The 14648-nt window shown below is 39.9% G+C and overlaps 1 protein-coding gene across 5 annotated transcripts in view; it reads left to right on the top strand.

The window, feature by feature from the left end:
• LOC139120253 (solute carrier family 4 member 11-like) overlaps positions 1-14648 on the top strand; it is a 35707-nt gene that overhangs the window by 17812 nt on the left and 3247 nt on the right. For 2 of the 5 annotated variants that reach the window (XM_070684495.1, XM_070684496.1), the window contains 16 exons: positions 1105-1371; positions 2048-2115; positions 2443-2644; positions 3077-3158; positions 3795-3918; positions 5796-5906; positions 6181-6279; positions 6615-6696; positions 7138-7149; positions 8417-8542; positions 9536-9649; positions 10061-10267; positions 11496-11766; positions 12229-12335; positions 12996-13158; positions 14327-14500. In XM_070684495.1, coding sequence (XP_070540596.1) covers positions 1191-1371; positions 2048-2115; positions 2443-2644; positions 3077-3158; positions 3795-3918; positions 5796-5906; positions 6181-6279; positions 6615-6696; positions 7138-7149; positions 8417-8542; positions 9536-9649; positions 10061-10267; positions 11496-11766; positions 12229-12335; positions 12996-13158; positions 14327-14500 — 2123 coding nt within the window. In that variant the 5' untranslated portion in view covers positions 1105-1190. Of the gene's footprint in view, positions 1-1104; positions 1372-2047; positions 2116-2442; positions 2645-3076; positions 3159-3794; positions 3919-5795; positions 5907-6180; positions 6280-6614; positions 6697-7137; positions 7150-8416; positions 8543-9535; positions 9650-10060; positions 10268-11495; positions 11767-12228; positions 12336-12995; positions 13159-13855; positions 14195-14326; positions 14501-14648 lie in introns of those variants that run through there. The other 3 variants (XM_070684497.1, XM_070684498.1, XM_070684499.1) reach the window with 2 other exon arrangements.

Genomic DNA, 14648 nt, shown 5'->3' with positions numbered 1-14648 from the left:
CTACACTGGGTTTCATTGTTTGTGAATTCAATAACAGCAATAACATGAGTTCTATTTTAGTCACCGGTCACCTGAGAACTATTGTACGACACAAAAGCGTCTCATTACGACTTTTTTAGCTTAAATATAATCGTTTCATTAAATTTTTGTCAAGTTAAGTATTCAACTTTCCCTCCACAGGATGATTTTTGTGTTTTATTATTTTGAGTACGTAATCAGTGTGTCGGATATCATATATATATTATATATATATATATATATATTATATATATATATATATATATATATATATATATATATATATATATATATATATATATAAACACATTTGATGACTCACTGAACTGATGTTGTGATAATGTTCAAAGTATATCTTACTTCAATCCCAAGATATGACGATTGTCAAGCCGACGACTAAAATTGCCACGCATGCGCAATATATATATATATATATATATATATATATATATATATATATATATATATATATATATATATATATATATATATATATATATATATATGTATATATATTGTTGTGAGTTCGCTTTCAGTTAATCGTTCCTCTATAAGAACTCTTGTACTCGTGTGCGTCTGAGTTCTATGAAATGAAACAAACATAATTTACCTGTACTTTCTTATATTAACTACCTCTGAGAATCGAAAGTGGTCGATAATCCAGCTTACAGGTTGAACAAAGAAAATGTACTCCATGTACTCTTTGTAAGGCAAATGTTGTTGAAGATGAACTTCACTTTGTCTTAGGGTGTAGATTGTATGATGATATTCGATCACGATTTGTAAACGCAGTCACTGATATACCACCAAGTGAGAAGCCTGCGAAACTTTTTACCAGCTAGACTCATAAATACATTCTCTAATTGTATTTATTGAAATGTTTATCCGAAAGAGAAATATAACTTCAGTTCCCTATCAGAAAGCGATGCACACTGGAAGTTATATTTATGTAAAAGTGACTCATAAGCCAATACTTGTCTGGAGTTTCTCATGATACTGATATATTCTAAAGGATTTAATTCTATGTATGTATTTTGGTATGTTACACTGAGTCACTAATAAAATATTAACTAACTTTAATTACAGATACTTTGCTGGTAATCTGATAGAGCAGCGCCAGCCGGAGAAGAAGATCTCTTTCTCTGTTTTGTTTCATTTCGGACGCCACCGAGATGACAACTCAAGTCGAAGACAATACCAACATCGTGAATGCTAACGAGAGTGACGGGTCCAGAGGCATCGCGAACGAAGCCAATGGCCTGACGGGAGAAGACAGTCACGTGATCGAGGTGAAACCTGGCGACGCTCAACAGACAGAAATCGAAATGGAAGACAGAGCTCGTGACGACAAGGGTAAGAGGTTGAAATTTTGTGTGTATACCAGTACCTGCTGCACTGCGGCCCTCGCCTCGAAAAACTGAAAGTGATAATAAAACTATAGCTCATGTTCTACTCAAGCACAGCGAAGTACACCAGCATCATTCTGAGTGTTTCAATGAGGTAGCACCGGCACAGATAGAAATTCAAAGAAAGTACTGTATAACAAATCTCCAAATTTAGCTTAATACATGAGTGATAATTTGTTGAAATCGTGAGCGACCATTGGACATCACTGTTATGAGTGCTATTCTTCGTACCACGAGATCTCCACAAAATCTCTCTTGGATTACCAAGAAAATGTGCCGTGTCTTACTTAGTTTCTTACTTATTTTTTTGTCCATACGGACACCGCTTAGTCATGTCCGTAATAGAATGCAAAAATGTTTGGCAACATCCTGTCGATTAATTATTGACTTACTTAATGAGATTTTGTAATTAGGGTGGCAGTCCACATTGTTTTTACGTTTTCACCACCATGGAACTCATCTTTAATCACAGACTCAATTAAAGAACATGACTCTATCCTCTCCAAGAACTTGTAATCAAAGTACACATAAAGTCAAGTGGGGACCGTATCATCAACGATGACTTGTCTTTTCAAAAGGTGCGATTAACTGCGAAGTAAATTCTGATGGTTTATTATTTGCAGGAGGTCCGAACGGCGACACTGAAGTGCGCTTCAGAAAACAAGCGAGATCAATCCGAACAATGCGAGATGTGAGTAGCGTATGTTCGTACAAGGATCGGGAATTTCCATGCGTTGTTGCTGTTATTGTCATCATTACTTGCGTACTGGTTTTGTTACGTCATTAACAAATTACAGACAGGCGCATGTTATTTTTGCATTTTTTACATTATGATGCTCTGGTACCTCACATGGCAAATACGGTTGGTAATACTGAAGTAAAAAAGTCATCAATTTTGAAGCGAGTGATGATATAATACGAAATCATGTTATCATAAATCATGTTTTGTCTATAAATTTGATTTAAATTCTGACCAATAATCTTGACTTCTCTCTCTCTCTCTCTCGTACTTTCTTAGAAAGTTCCTTTGCTCGATTTTACCAAAGAGGTGCGCGCAGGAGCGGAACTCAAGATCATCGCCAAGGAACTTGTCGTGATCAATAATGTTTCAGATGGCGAAATCGACACATTACTGGAAACGGTTGCCACGTCCATGATACAGAACGAAAAGCACGCAGAAGCGTCTGAAGTCGTTGCATCGTTCAAGACAGACGCACATGGTAGGGAAAGACACAGCGAAACAGCTGTTCATTAACCCCTATACATCTTCAATCATTTTGCTCTATCCCCTTAGAACAAGATCTTGGCAGTCATTCAATGGTGCTGTCATACGAAGTCTCTACATTACGGAATCTCGCGAGATTGTAAACCAAATGATTTTCCCCTGGCTTGAAATACGATACAGCATCTTTTTTAACGTTTTCTGCGATTTCTTACACTTTAAAGCTCAATTAGCTGTAACTTTCGATTTTAAAGTGTGACTTGTCTTGTTTGTAAAAAAACATGATTAGAACTAATTTGGATAGTGAAATAATGTCGGTTTAATCTGCAAATGTAAGCCCATCTGCTTTCTTTTCAAGTTCAGCAATGAATGTATAATCAACGTAGCTATGTATTATACTTCGAAATGTCAATGTATTTCTTTCCTCTAGGATTTCTACCGCAGAGTGCTGTTCAGTCTTACGTTGTAAAGGACGACGCTTTGGAATTCGAGGATTCGTGGATTTGCATCACGTGAGTTTGCTTTTCTGTTGAATATTTCCAATCAAGATCTCTAAATTGGAAATATTTACTGCTTGTCTGCGTATCAGTACTACAACCGAGGCGTCGATCAGACTTCGGTTTAACCTTTTGAGCGCCAAAGTCAATTTTCTCGCCTTTACAAAATATACCCCAGTCAATTTTTTTTCAGATTTTTGCCAAAATTTTGATAGAAAACTGTAGGCATTGAAATGTGATGTCTATTTGCTTCAAAATAATCAAAACAAATACAGAAAAATTAAAAAAAAATTGGTAAAATGTTGCACTAAAAATTTTGGTGGGAAAAATTACAGCACTCAGAGGATTTAACTGAAGGAGACTGAGTCCGTACAGGAGAGTTTTACATACCACCATAATCCTAGCGGGTTCTGTTAATTCACACAGCTGAAGGGGCCCCTATTGCTTTCATAATGAAAACTGGGCCAAGAAGTCGTCAGGTTTGCCCAACTCAGCCTTGCCTGGCTTTGTCTAACTGATCAGTGCGTAGTCATGTTTCAGGGGCAATTCAAGATGTCAGAAGTACGCATGCTCAGTCTGACACCGAGAACTTTGCCGAAAGTCTGCACACAAAAGTTTGCATTGCTCTCTCTTTCTGCTCTCTTTTATCAGGGGAGTTGTCAAGACCCTTGCAAAACGTCGCATTGTGGTTGCTAAGTTACAGGATGAAACTAACCTGGGTATAACATCAACCAACGTCAAATTATTGGTTGCCATAGCAGCACCGGAAGGAGACGTAAGCATTTATTCCATGTAATATATCCTGTCCTTTAACGTCACTCTTCATTTTGAGATTGCAGTAATGTGTGAACATTTCATTTCAACAACAAAACATCTGATTGTCAACGATTAAAGTGGTTGAGTAGTGAATGGAACTCACTTTTACTGCACACGACGCCCCTTCCAATATCGGTCAATCGCTTTAGTTGTTCTGTAATTAAGTTTTCATTGTGTGAGACTAATTGAGTGAAATGGGTGGCCTTCACCATTGTTGCGCCGGTTTGACGCTCATTTTGTAAACTAACTGAGCATTTGAAACGTATAATTGCGAATATCGGTTATAGGAAATATATTCATAAGTCTAAGCACAGGTACTTTTTCACGCATGCGCATACCCTTGGATACATGAACAGAGTAATTTTCACATCATCACACCGCCACAGCACAGGCATCACCGTAGTTGATAGCGCCCCTTTCTACTACAATAAAAGCGCTATCAACTACGGTGGTGCCTGTGCGCCACAGTTCCCCGCATTTTCATCCGACACAATTAATCGGGAAACATAAAAATCCAACACCTGCCCATAACTCCTCTGTAGAGGTTCAACCTTGACATAGAAAACGATTGGGCTGTGCCAGGATTTCGCCACATACAGTTAGACTGACTGCTTGATATTGGTTGGACTGTCATTATTTTTGACACATTTCTTTTTCTCGACCTACACCATACGAAGAGCCTAGTTGTCCGTAGCATCATTTAGATTTTGTGAATGTTTACGAGATGATTGTCAAGTCCAGACCTCACTGGCATGGCACGCTGCTCGAACAACCTCATCTTCTGAACAAAATGAAACATTTTCTTTGTGGAAAGCAGTGTAATGTGAAGCAGAAAAATCTCGGTCTTACGATAGAGAATGCTTATAGACAGGCGGTTTGGGTCGATGGGCATAATTCTCTTCTAGGGTGCTACACGTACTGGGGTCAATTCCCGGACGAGCCGACTTTTAGACCTTTTTCGAATATTGAAATAGTTTGCTCACAAAAGGTACAGTGTTCTCTGTTCATATAATTTTTTAGTTGAGGACGTCTTCCTCATTAACCAATTCTTGAACACGTTTGTTAGTACAAGAGCGTTTTTAAGTATTTGCGTGATGTATTAGCTTTGGTTTGGAGTCCCTTCGTTTGGCTGTTCATCGGGCCTCTTTACGTCGCATTAAGCTAGGTCCTTGAATGCAATGAAAGCGACAAAAGAGACAGCCTTTGAACATTATTATTCTGTCGCGTGAGATGTAAGTTGTTTTTATTTGGCGCCGTGTAAACATGGTGTGGATAAGCTGTTGAAAAACAGACCATCCCACCTTGCTCGAAGACTAAACGAAAAGTAGACGATGATACGCCAGTGAGCTGTTGGAAACTGCGAACCCCATAGTGTGCCTTATTCATTACAACGATGTTATCAATAACACTGACGGTGCACAACGACATTAATCAGTTGGTTCAAGCGGTTCCGTCTTTCCTACATTAAGAAATCGTCAAAAACGACGACAAAGTAACAGGTTAGAACTGGGCAAACTCGTCAGAAATTCAATTTACGAAGATTTTATACCAGAGAAACCCTTTTTTTCCGTGTGCACTATTATTAAAAGATTGCGACATCTCTCAGTTGTCTGCAAGGCTAGCAGGCATACAGTATAGGGTTGATTGTAAGCTGAAGTGATTCACACATCTCTCGATGCTTCTGGTTTCTAGCGTTTTAATAAAATCAATATCACGGCACTATTCCTTGCCTCGCTAGATCTCTGGTCATTCCTTTATCAAACTATGCAATTATAAATGCTGTATTATGCAAACTTCGGTAAAAACATGTACTTTTCCCTTCTCGTGTCCATACAGAAAGGTCTGAAGAGTTCAAGGGCGGCGGCGTTTATCCTGTCACGTATATTTGAGGATGAAGATTTCAGAGTTTCTCTGTTGAATGTTGACGACGGTGACAAAATGAAAGAGGTATTCCTTACTGTAGATGGATGGATGGCTGGATGGATGGATGGATGCATGCATGCATGGATGCATGGATGCATGCATATGGATGCATGGATGTATGCATGTATGTATGTAAGTATGCGTGCATGCATGCATGCATGCAGGAGAGATGGATGTCTACCAGACACAAATACGACTCTTTGTCATACAAGTCTGATTGACTGGCCTACCTTACTTAATGTACTAGTCTTTACATTTCCCAAAATGACATCTGAACGTTTTGATTTCCAACTTTCAGATGATCGTTGACAGAGCGGAGCACTTGTGTGAGGAACCATGTGCACTCCCTGATGGAACGCTTGGTGAGGAACACCACCATGAATCAGATCTGGATAAGGTACGTTGATTATCTCAACTCTTTCTCTCCGTCACCAGTTTCTGTCGCAGAGGGCGTAAAGCTACGGAAAGTGCTGTCTTTCTGAGATCCGAGTTCTCAATCGAGTCTGTCTCGGAGTCTGCCTTTTCACGCTATTCGACCGAATCGAGGTTGAATATTGTGAAAGACATAACTAGAGCGTTTCTGATTTAACTCAAGTCCAAAATTGCGGTGGCGAATCCTTCCATTGCATTCGTGGAGATCTTAAAATGCCTAAGGCCATAAACTCGACATCTTCTAGTTCCCTTACCCTTCATACGACGTGTAGAATAACAGGTCCGTTCTGTTTGACCTAGATCAAAGGTTTCGGCTTTGCTCGTGGAATTGTCGCCGATTTGAAGAGACGAGCTCCACATTACCTCAGTGATTTCGCCGATGGTAAGTTTCCATTCAAACATCTTATTAGAAGTGAACTCAGGAAAAAACCACATAACAAAAACGGCACACAAAGGCAAAAAAAGGCGAAACAAATAACTATGGAAAAAACCTAAAAAGTTTGCTTCTGTCCCAGCAACCAACGATTGTGTTTATGCAAAATTTGATGTTTCCCTTTCATTTCAGATCACACTGACTGGAAAATCATTTTAATTCACTTTCTGTATGCACTCTTTCTCAACACCCTTATATTGCATCCATAAAATGATCTTGTCGCACACCTTTGCGGAGTGTTATTGCGTTGTTTGTTATACTTTTCACGAGATTCCAGGATCCGTTTGCTCGTAAGTGGTGCGCTGTGCCAGTGTTTTATGTTGCTTATGTCATTTAACGCATTTTATTTTTGCTTTTCTTTTTATTTTATCTGCTCGTTTTATTCTGAAGGCTTGGGATTAGGTTTGTACGCCACGATTAATTTCATCGCTGCTAAAAAAATCTCTGCTGTCAGACTTTCTCGTTGTGGTGAAAAATATGAATGTTAATTTGTACATGTTTTCTTTCTGTTGTGATTTATCGATTTGAGTGCCAAGGAAAGGTTCGCCCAGAGTACACCATACGTGGTTTTTCGACTACGGAGTTTAAATTATCTGACTTGCAATATATTCAACATAAGCAGAGACGCATTCCGACACGACTGTGAAGTGTTATCACACACTGTCATCACTTATGTGATGGCAAAGCTTGGTTCATGCGGGACAAAAACTGCCATCTGCTTGATGTTCCAATTCCGGCATACCATAATTCGTTTCCCTTTTCGAGAAATCTGTGAACACTCTGCAGAGTAAAACTTGCTTTCATTGCCCCGATCATTGACGTAGAAAGTTTTACAAAGTTTTATACGCTGGGCGAAGCTCTCCTTTAGGAACAGTTTATTGAAAATAAATACTAACATTATTCTACCATAAATGTGTCTATAGTAACGATGTACCTCGTCATAGTCAATAAGTCAAAATTTAACCAATCCTCACTGTGAGAAGGCACACTGATTTGGTATTGTGTGTAGCACTTTGCGTTCATTTTTACACGGATATTGCAATCCATCCATTAAGATCAGGCATTCTGTCAGCTGATGAAAACACAACGCCAAGTGATAAGAAATTTCCTGCTCCATCAGTTACTGGCGGACGTAGCGTGACCATTTTCCGCTTGTGCAGGAGAATGCTTCAGGCAGCTGATTTTGAAATTAAAGTAAAGAAGGAGTTAGTTTCCGGCTATCTCGTTTTCTTTTTGTGAAAAATCGACAGACTTCATTTTTTTGGTAGACACCATAGAGTGAATCACTTTCTATCATCCAGACTTGTCAAGTGTTTTTCAGAAATTTTGGTGAGTCAAATGTTCGTCCTGATTTTAAAATTAGATAAATTCAGAGTGCCTTCAGACTTTTTTTTTCTTGGATTGTTCTGACGTCATTGCACAACGATGCAATGCCCTTGTCGTCCATGTCATGGTCAGGTTTACATCTGACAGGTAAAATGTTTCTCATGTTTCTCATGTTCTAAGTAATGTAATCAATACATCTTTCCAGTTAATTCTCCAGCATGTCGTCGAAATAATATCTCGATAATTCGTAATTGTCCCGTCATAGTTCATTGTTTTAGTTAATAGCATCCACGATCCCTAGAAACAATCAACTCCATACTCTCGGCGATCTCTGTTTTTCAAGGTGTTCGAGGCGGAAGGAGAACAATTCGAGGATTGATCACCACAACAATGTTCCTGTACTTTTCGATCTTGTTTTACACCATGGCCATCGGATTATTGTTTGACATCCACTCTCACCACGCAATCAGTAAGTAAATCATGGTCTATTTTCGTTCTTTCTCACTGAGACTAACATTCCAAACGTGTTCTACGACTGTCTTGCAGAGCATTATCAGATTATGTCGTCACATTTGGTCGTCCCGTACAATTTGGTGATTTTTGTACAGTTCTATCGCTTAAAGGGACGAGGTCGTCCCGTCTGCGGTTGCGCGACTTTCTCGTCGATAAACATTGCCTCTTTCCAGAAGTTGGCGATAAGAGTCTAGCAGATGTGAAACAAATTTAGCATATGATGCATGTTCATAGTTCACCAGTTTTGTAGCTTTCAAATCACCGCAAGACTTCGCGATATCCAAATAATCTTTGACAGTATCCTTTTGTTTATACGAAGCCGCTTCAGTCGCGGTTACCAATTTCGTTACAGCCGCCATGATTTCAAATTTTGGATACGCACCACCAGGGATGTTGGGATATGTTGTGCGACAGACACGTTGGATGGGTGCTTACGGACAGTCGTAGACTGGAGGACGCCCTCCCTTTAACAATGCTGTCAAATAAAATATTAGTTCCATTAGTAGCCATTAGGGTTAAACTTAATTAGACGTAGTGGTACAAATGCACTGAATGACTCGATATCTCTCACAGCACTTTTTGAAGCCACATGTCTTTCACTTTTCATGTTGCGTGCTATTGATGTAGTCCACCGTTATGATATGCGATGACAAGTGTTGTCAGGAAATACGTCGCTCGATATGGCGCGGTCTGTGGCACTGTTGTGGCATTCTGTCGTAATGCCACGGTGAGACGTGTGAAAAATGCGTCGTGCATGTGCAGTGGTAACTTGACTCAAGACACCCCTATACAGACTTCTGTCCATTGTACTTTTGCCCATCATATTCATCGTTTGATATCCCGTAACACCACCCTTCTATTCTTTCCTTGATATTTGTGTACACTTAGGCTGTGGCCTGTTTTAGAATGACTAAGTACTTGTTTCTATCGTATTCGTTCCCTTTTCCAGCGGTGCAAGATTCTTTAATGGGCGTAACCATTGTCGGCTTGTCTTTCGGATTCTTCGGCGGACAAGAAATGAACATCTTACTGACCACAGCGCCCCTGTCACTCTTTGCGCACAGTGAGTAATTTTACATGTACTTCAAGACATCCCTTGTGTGGTAGCATCCGGTGATCGCCTTTGTCCAGGCGCAAACGATGTTGGGGTGGGGAGGAGAAAGGGGAGAGGGGAACTGAAACAGGGAAAGACTCACAGCACTGATCTCCATCGGACATGATACCGGGCGCGGACACTTATGCTTTTAAACTGCCGGTCTGCGCTGTCGTTGAAACTCATTCCAGAAAAACTGTAGACTATTAAGGAACATCAAACGTGACATTAGACGTTAATTGTCCTTTCCATTACCCTTCAGAGAACTTCCACAAATCTTTTGTATTATCAACATGTCTATGAAAACCAGCGACTGAAGTTCCATTCTCTAAATGGTTTTATAATATTAATTCAAATAATTGTTTATCCCTTGTAATCTAGTCGTCTACGAAGTCGCTCACGATCTACACTGCGACTTTTTGGCTCTCTACGCGGCCGTTGGTCTGTTCACCTCCGTGTTTCTGCTAATATTCGCCGTGTTTGATGTCAGCCGAATCATGAAGTGGGCGACGAGATGCATCGATGAAATTCTCTCCATCTTCGTGGCGTTCTCCCTTCTGAAAGAGACCGTCCTGGACACAAAAACTGGTAAGGTTTTGATTCGCATTGTAACGATATACTTCAGCAAACAAATGCAATCCGTCTTTTATAAAAAGCCAAAACAAGTGGCTTAGATTACTTGAAAGAAATTCAGAGTTTACTGGAATGATATGTTTAAACGAATTGTCTCAGAAAACAACAACAACACTCGTAAGTCGACTGATCATCCCAGTTTCATTCAGCAGCGAGTAGACATTGTAGTAAAGTGGCAGGCGTCCGATCGCTTCGGGTACACAATATTTGGACTCACAAACTTTTAAAATTCTCTTCTGATATACCACTTGTGGGGGTTGAAAGCTCTTGGTGTAAGAATACTTTTCACCGGCTTAGTTTTTCGAAATTCGAAAAAATTATTTTTCTCTATAGAGTTAACACAGGGATGTCGGCCATTTTGAATTTTAAATACTAGTATCGGTAATTCTTAAGTTATTTGCTTCTCTAATACCAAAATTTGCACGGTGACTCCAGATTTTTATTCTTGATTTTGAAAGAGAATTGTTGAAAGATTCCTTGAGGAAAGTTTGAGCAAAAGTTTAAGTCTTTCACTTTCGAGGCGCATACTACCTTAAGCTTTAGCAAGACACTGCTGCACTTCTCATTTCCTTTCTCTTCAAGGTGTAATAATACGTCATTCTGTAAGTGACCTCTACCTGTAGGATGATGGATAGAATTTAAACAAAAAGAAACCAGTGCACATCATGCTTCCTTGTATACTCATAGACTCGAAGACGATGACCCTGGACTTCAGTTCGCTTCTGAGTTCTCGATATCGCAAAATAATTATCCAAACGATAATTGCTTACAGTCTTGAAATTGAAACACTCAAACTTTTGCTCTAAATTTCTGTAAGGAAACTTTAATTAATGTTGTGCCTTTCGAAATCGAGAATAAAAATCGAGGGTCGAGGTGCGCTATTTAGAACTAGAGAAACAATTCCCCGATATTTACCGGCATCTGAAATTCAAAATGCCCGCCATATCTCTGTTAACTGTATGGGCAAGAAAGGAATTGTCGATTTTCGCAAATAAAATCTTTATTTACTCCATGAGCTTCAAAATGAGCCCAAAAAGTGGTAGACAAAAAAGTATTGCGAAATTTTTAGGTCTGAATATTCTGTCCCCGAGATGCATTCGGCCTTTTGCTTAGCATGGTTATTTCCACCCGCCAGCTACCCACTCAACACTTTGTTATCGGTTGTGATTCGATCTTTATTTAGTTTATGAAGATGAATATTACTGCTACACGAAGACTAGCAGCGATCACGGCGGCGGTCACGGCGGAGCGACGCACCACCCAACAGACGCGCCCAATGTCACAGACGCGCTGACTACGTTGGCCGCCCATCACACCTCGGGCCACCACGCCACTTCCAGCGGCGGCCATGGTGACGTCGACGTGGTCTGTGAACCCCAGCTTGCCGTTCTCTTCGTCCTTGTCATGCTAGGAACCACCTGGTTGGGCGTGCTGCTGTATCGACTGCGTCAGAGGTAACTACACACTATAGTATTCGCTTGTATGCTTAGTCAATATATGCCCAACCTCGCAATGTAAGCTTAAACCCAATTGAAAAACATTCTAACTTCTGAAGAGCCAGGGAAGAAAATGGTACAGATTTATGAATGTGTTTTTTCCGTGCTTGTGAACTGTGTGTACAAGATACCATATGAAAGTTTTTTTCAACTTCGCTAGCCAAGCGTGTTTTTCGGAGCAGAGACTGACCTAACCAAGCAGTGTAGACGGGACGATACACGTTCTCACACGCAATATGCAACCCGTGATGGTGTGCTACGACTGTAACTTCAAAACTAAAATATCTTTGCTTCAATCTGTGTACGTCATTTCAGCTATACTTTAGTGTATGTTTCCACAGATCGCAGCCAAATAAGAAAACATATTTTCCATGTGATTTTTTTCGGTAAATGCTTAATATTTGTTATTACGTTTCGCAGTCCATTCCTGCATCCCATCGCACGAGGTGTCCTATCAGATCAGGCTATCGGCATTACAGTGATCGTGTGGTCTTTCATCGGCACATATCTCTTCCGAAGAATCTACAGTAAGTGAAATTCAATAATGCCCATAGAGGGCGTAGTGATCTTTCGACAGACAGATCATGCAACGGGACGATTCAGAATTGAACCGAGAAGGGCTACACAATACCTTTACATGTATTTTGTAAGATGGATTTGACGTATGCTTTAGGGGGAAGAGCTCTGAATCAATTTGTAACACACCAAATGCTTTATTGTAATTCGTTAATTTACGGCCATGCGACACTTGCGAAAACAAAGTTATCAGTCAACAGTTTAAAAAAATTAACCATTTTGGAAGTTTGAAAGTGTCGTCTACGCATGCGCACGTTCTTAAGCTCGTAAAGAGGATGACGGTGGTGTGTTATTGATTGACCGTATTCGGGTAACAGCAAATTGATAGTTTTTCACTAGGCCCGAGAATCGCCCAAAACAGTGTCTGTTTCACAAGGCTGTAGAGTCATCGACGACGCCAGACCATATGTTCCCATGCCAATTTCAAAATACTTGCGCCGACATAAAGTTACTCTATGGTCTCAACTGACCAATGAAACAAACATAACATAAAAATTTGAACACAAAGACGCTTTATCTATCAGAGTCACAAGACCTAGTTTTATTTCACCCCATCACAACTTTTATTTAACCCCCTCTCTATCTGTCTGTCTGCACCTGCCTACGTGTAGCCGCAAAGGCCTTTATAGAAGACAAGATGTTCCAAGTCCCTGCCCTAGAGACGTTGGAAGTTAAGGATTGGTTCTCGGCCCTGTACATCGCAGTGTCGCTCTCTTTACTGATATTCTTGGAACACAATCTGACGAGTATGACAGTGAACGGACCGAGCAACAAGTAAGATGTGCGGTGCTCACGCACCCCTCCCTTACATTAAAGCCCCACTAGCTGTAACTTTTTGAATTTGTTGACCTCGAAATATATTCCTATTCTCTCCTGGGTTTCTCTGAATTCCACAATTTGAAGGGATATGGGCTTTTACTGCATTAGGAAACAATGAATTCCTTTGTGAAACATTTGACAAGTAAATCATTTTGATTTCCCGCAATTTTCAAAAATTGGTAGTATTACAAAGGAAACAGAACATACAATTTCACAGCTGAAAACATTCACCCCTATGCATTACATTAAATTACTCTGTGCAGTTTATGTTAAGATTTCAGTGCAGATATGCACAGCATCCACGGTTTTTGCTTTTCCGCATGGGGCTGCGATTGAATGTGTGGGCAAACGTTTAATCGCAGTGTAACCTTAATTTGGTTCAAAATTGCATATTCAGTCCCAGCGGGTAGTTAATAATAAGTGTATACACACACCTAAATTAGTACATTCTCAAAAACTTATTTTAGCTTGAAAGTAAAATCATAAAAATAATGCTAAAAGATACAGCTGGTGGGGCTTTAAGGTGTTAATCCATCGACTGAATTTTAGCAGCGTCTTGCTTAGTCACATAAAAAGCATTTATAACGTTTTTTTTTTATAACTTACCTCAAATTGAAATTGTCGATGTTGTATGTTTACTGGATCTTATCAGGAGGATGGCGCCTTCAACCACATTCCCACTCTGCGTTTTGGCGAAAGATTACGACGCTGAGCGTGCGAGTTATTCAGACAAACCACGGCGCGGTGTTCACACTGGCTCTCGCATTGCCAAGTTGTCACGTATAGGCAATAAACTATTCAGAAATATTGTTAAATTATCGTGTAACTTTGGGAGTTGCCTTAGTCGCAACAAAGATTGGTATTACATGGGAGTTATCTAGATAGAGAACGTATCGGAATGTGTTAGACAAAATCGCAGTCATAATAATACAATAGTCATCGGAGGGTGGACCATGTTTTCATCATGATTGTCCGTTTTCTCTGCTCTGTATAAAATAACAACGTGTGTACAATTTCGCTTGCTTCCACTGAGAGCAGCTTGAAAATGGCATTTCACATGAAAACCTTCCTGCCACTGAAATGTGTTAAATTCTCAAAAAAAACCCCAATCTGTTCTTTACAGACTGCAGAAGGGAACGTCGTATCACTGGGATTTATTCGTTTTAGGCATCTTGAACTTTATCATGTCATTTTTCGGCATGCCAATGGTCCATGCCGTGGTGCCCCACTCACCTATGCACGTGCGTTCAATGGCCGACGTCGAAGAGAAAGTCGAGTTCGGATACGTGCAGACACAGTAAGTGATGACGTATTACGCTAGGATGTCAAAATGCATTACCACACGTACATGTGATGCTGTAATGTGTCTATGTCTGCTTTAAGTGAAGAACTGAATCACGCATGGAAAGTTAATGTTTTGTTTTAACTTAAAATAAATAAATAAA

The sequence above is a fragment of the Ptychodera flava genome, chromosome 20, assembly GCF_041260155.1.
Source record: "Ptychodera flava strain L36383 chromosome 20, AS_Pfla_20210202, whole genome shotgun sequence".
Taxonomy (NCBI): domain Eukaryota; kingdom Metazoa; phylum Hemichordata; class Enteropneusta; family Ptychoderidae; genus Ptychodera; species Ptychodera flava.
This window is presented reverse-complemented; position numbering and strand designations above follow the sequence as displayed.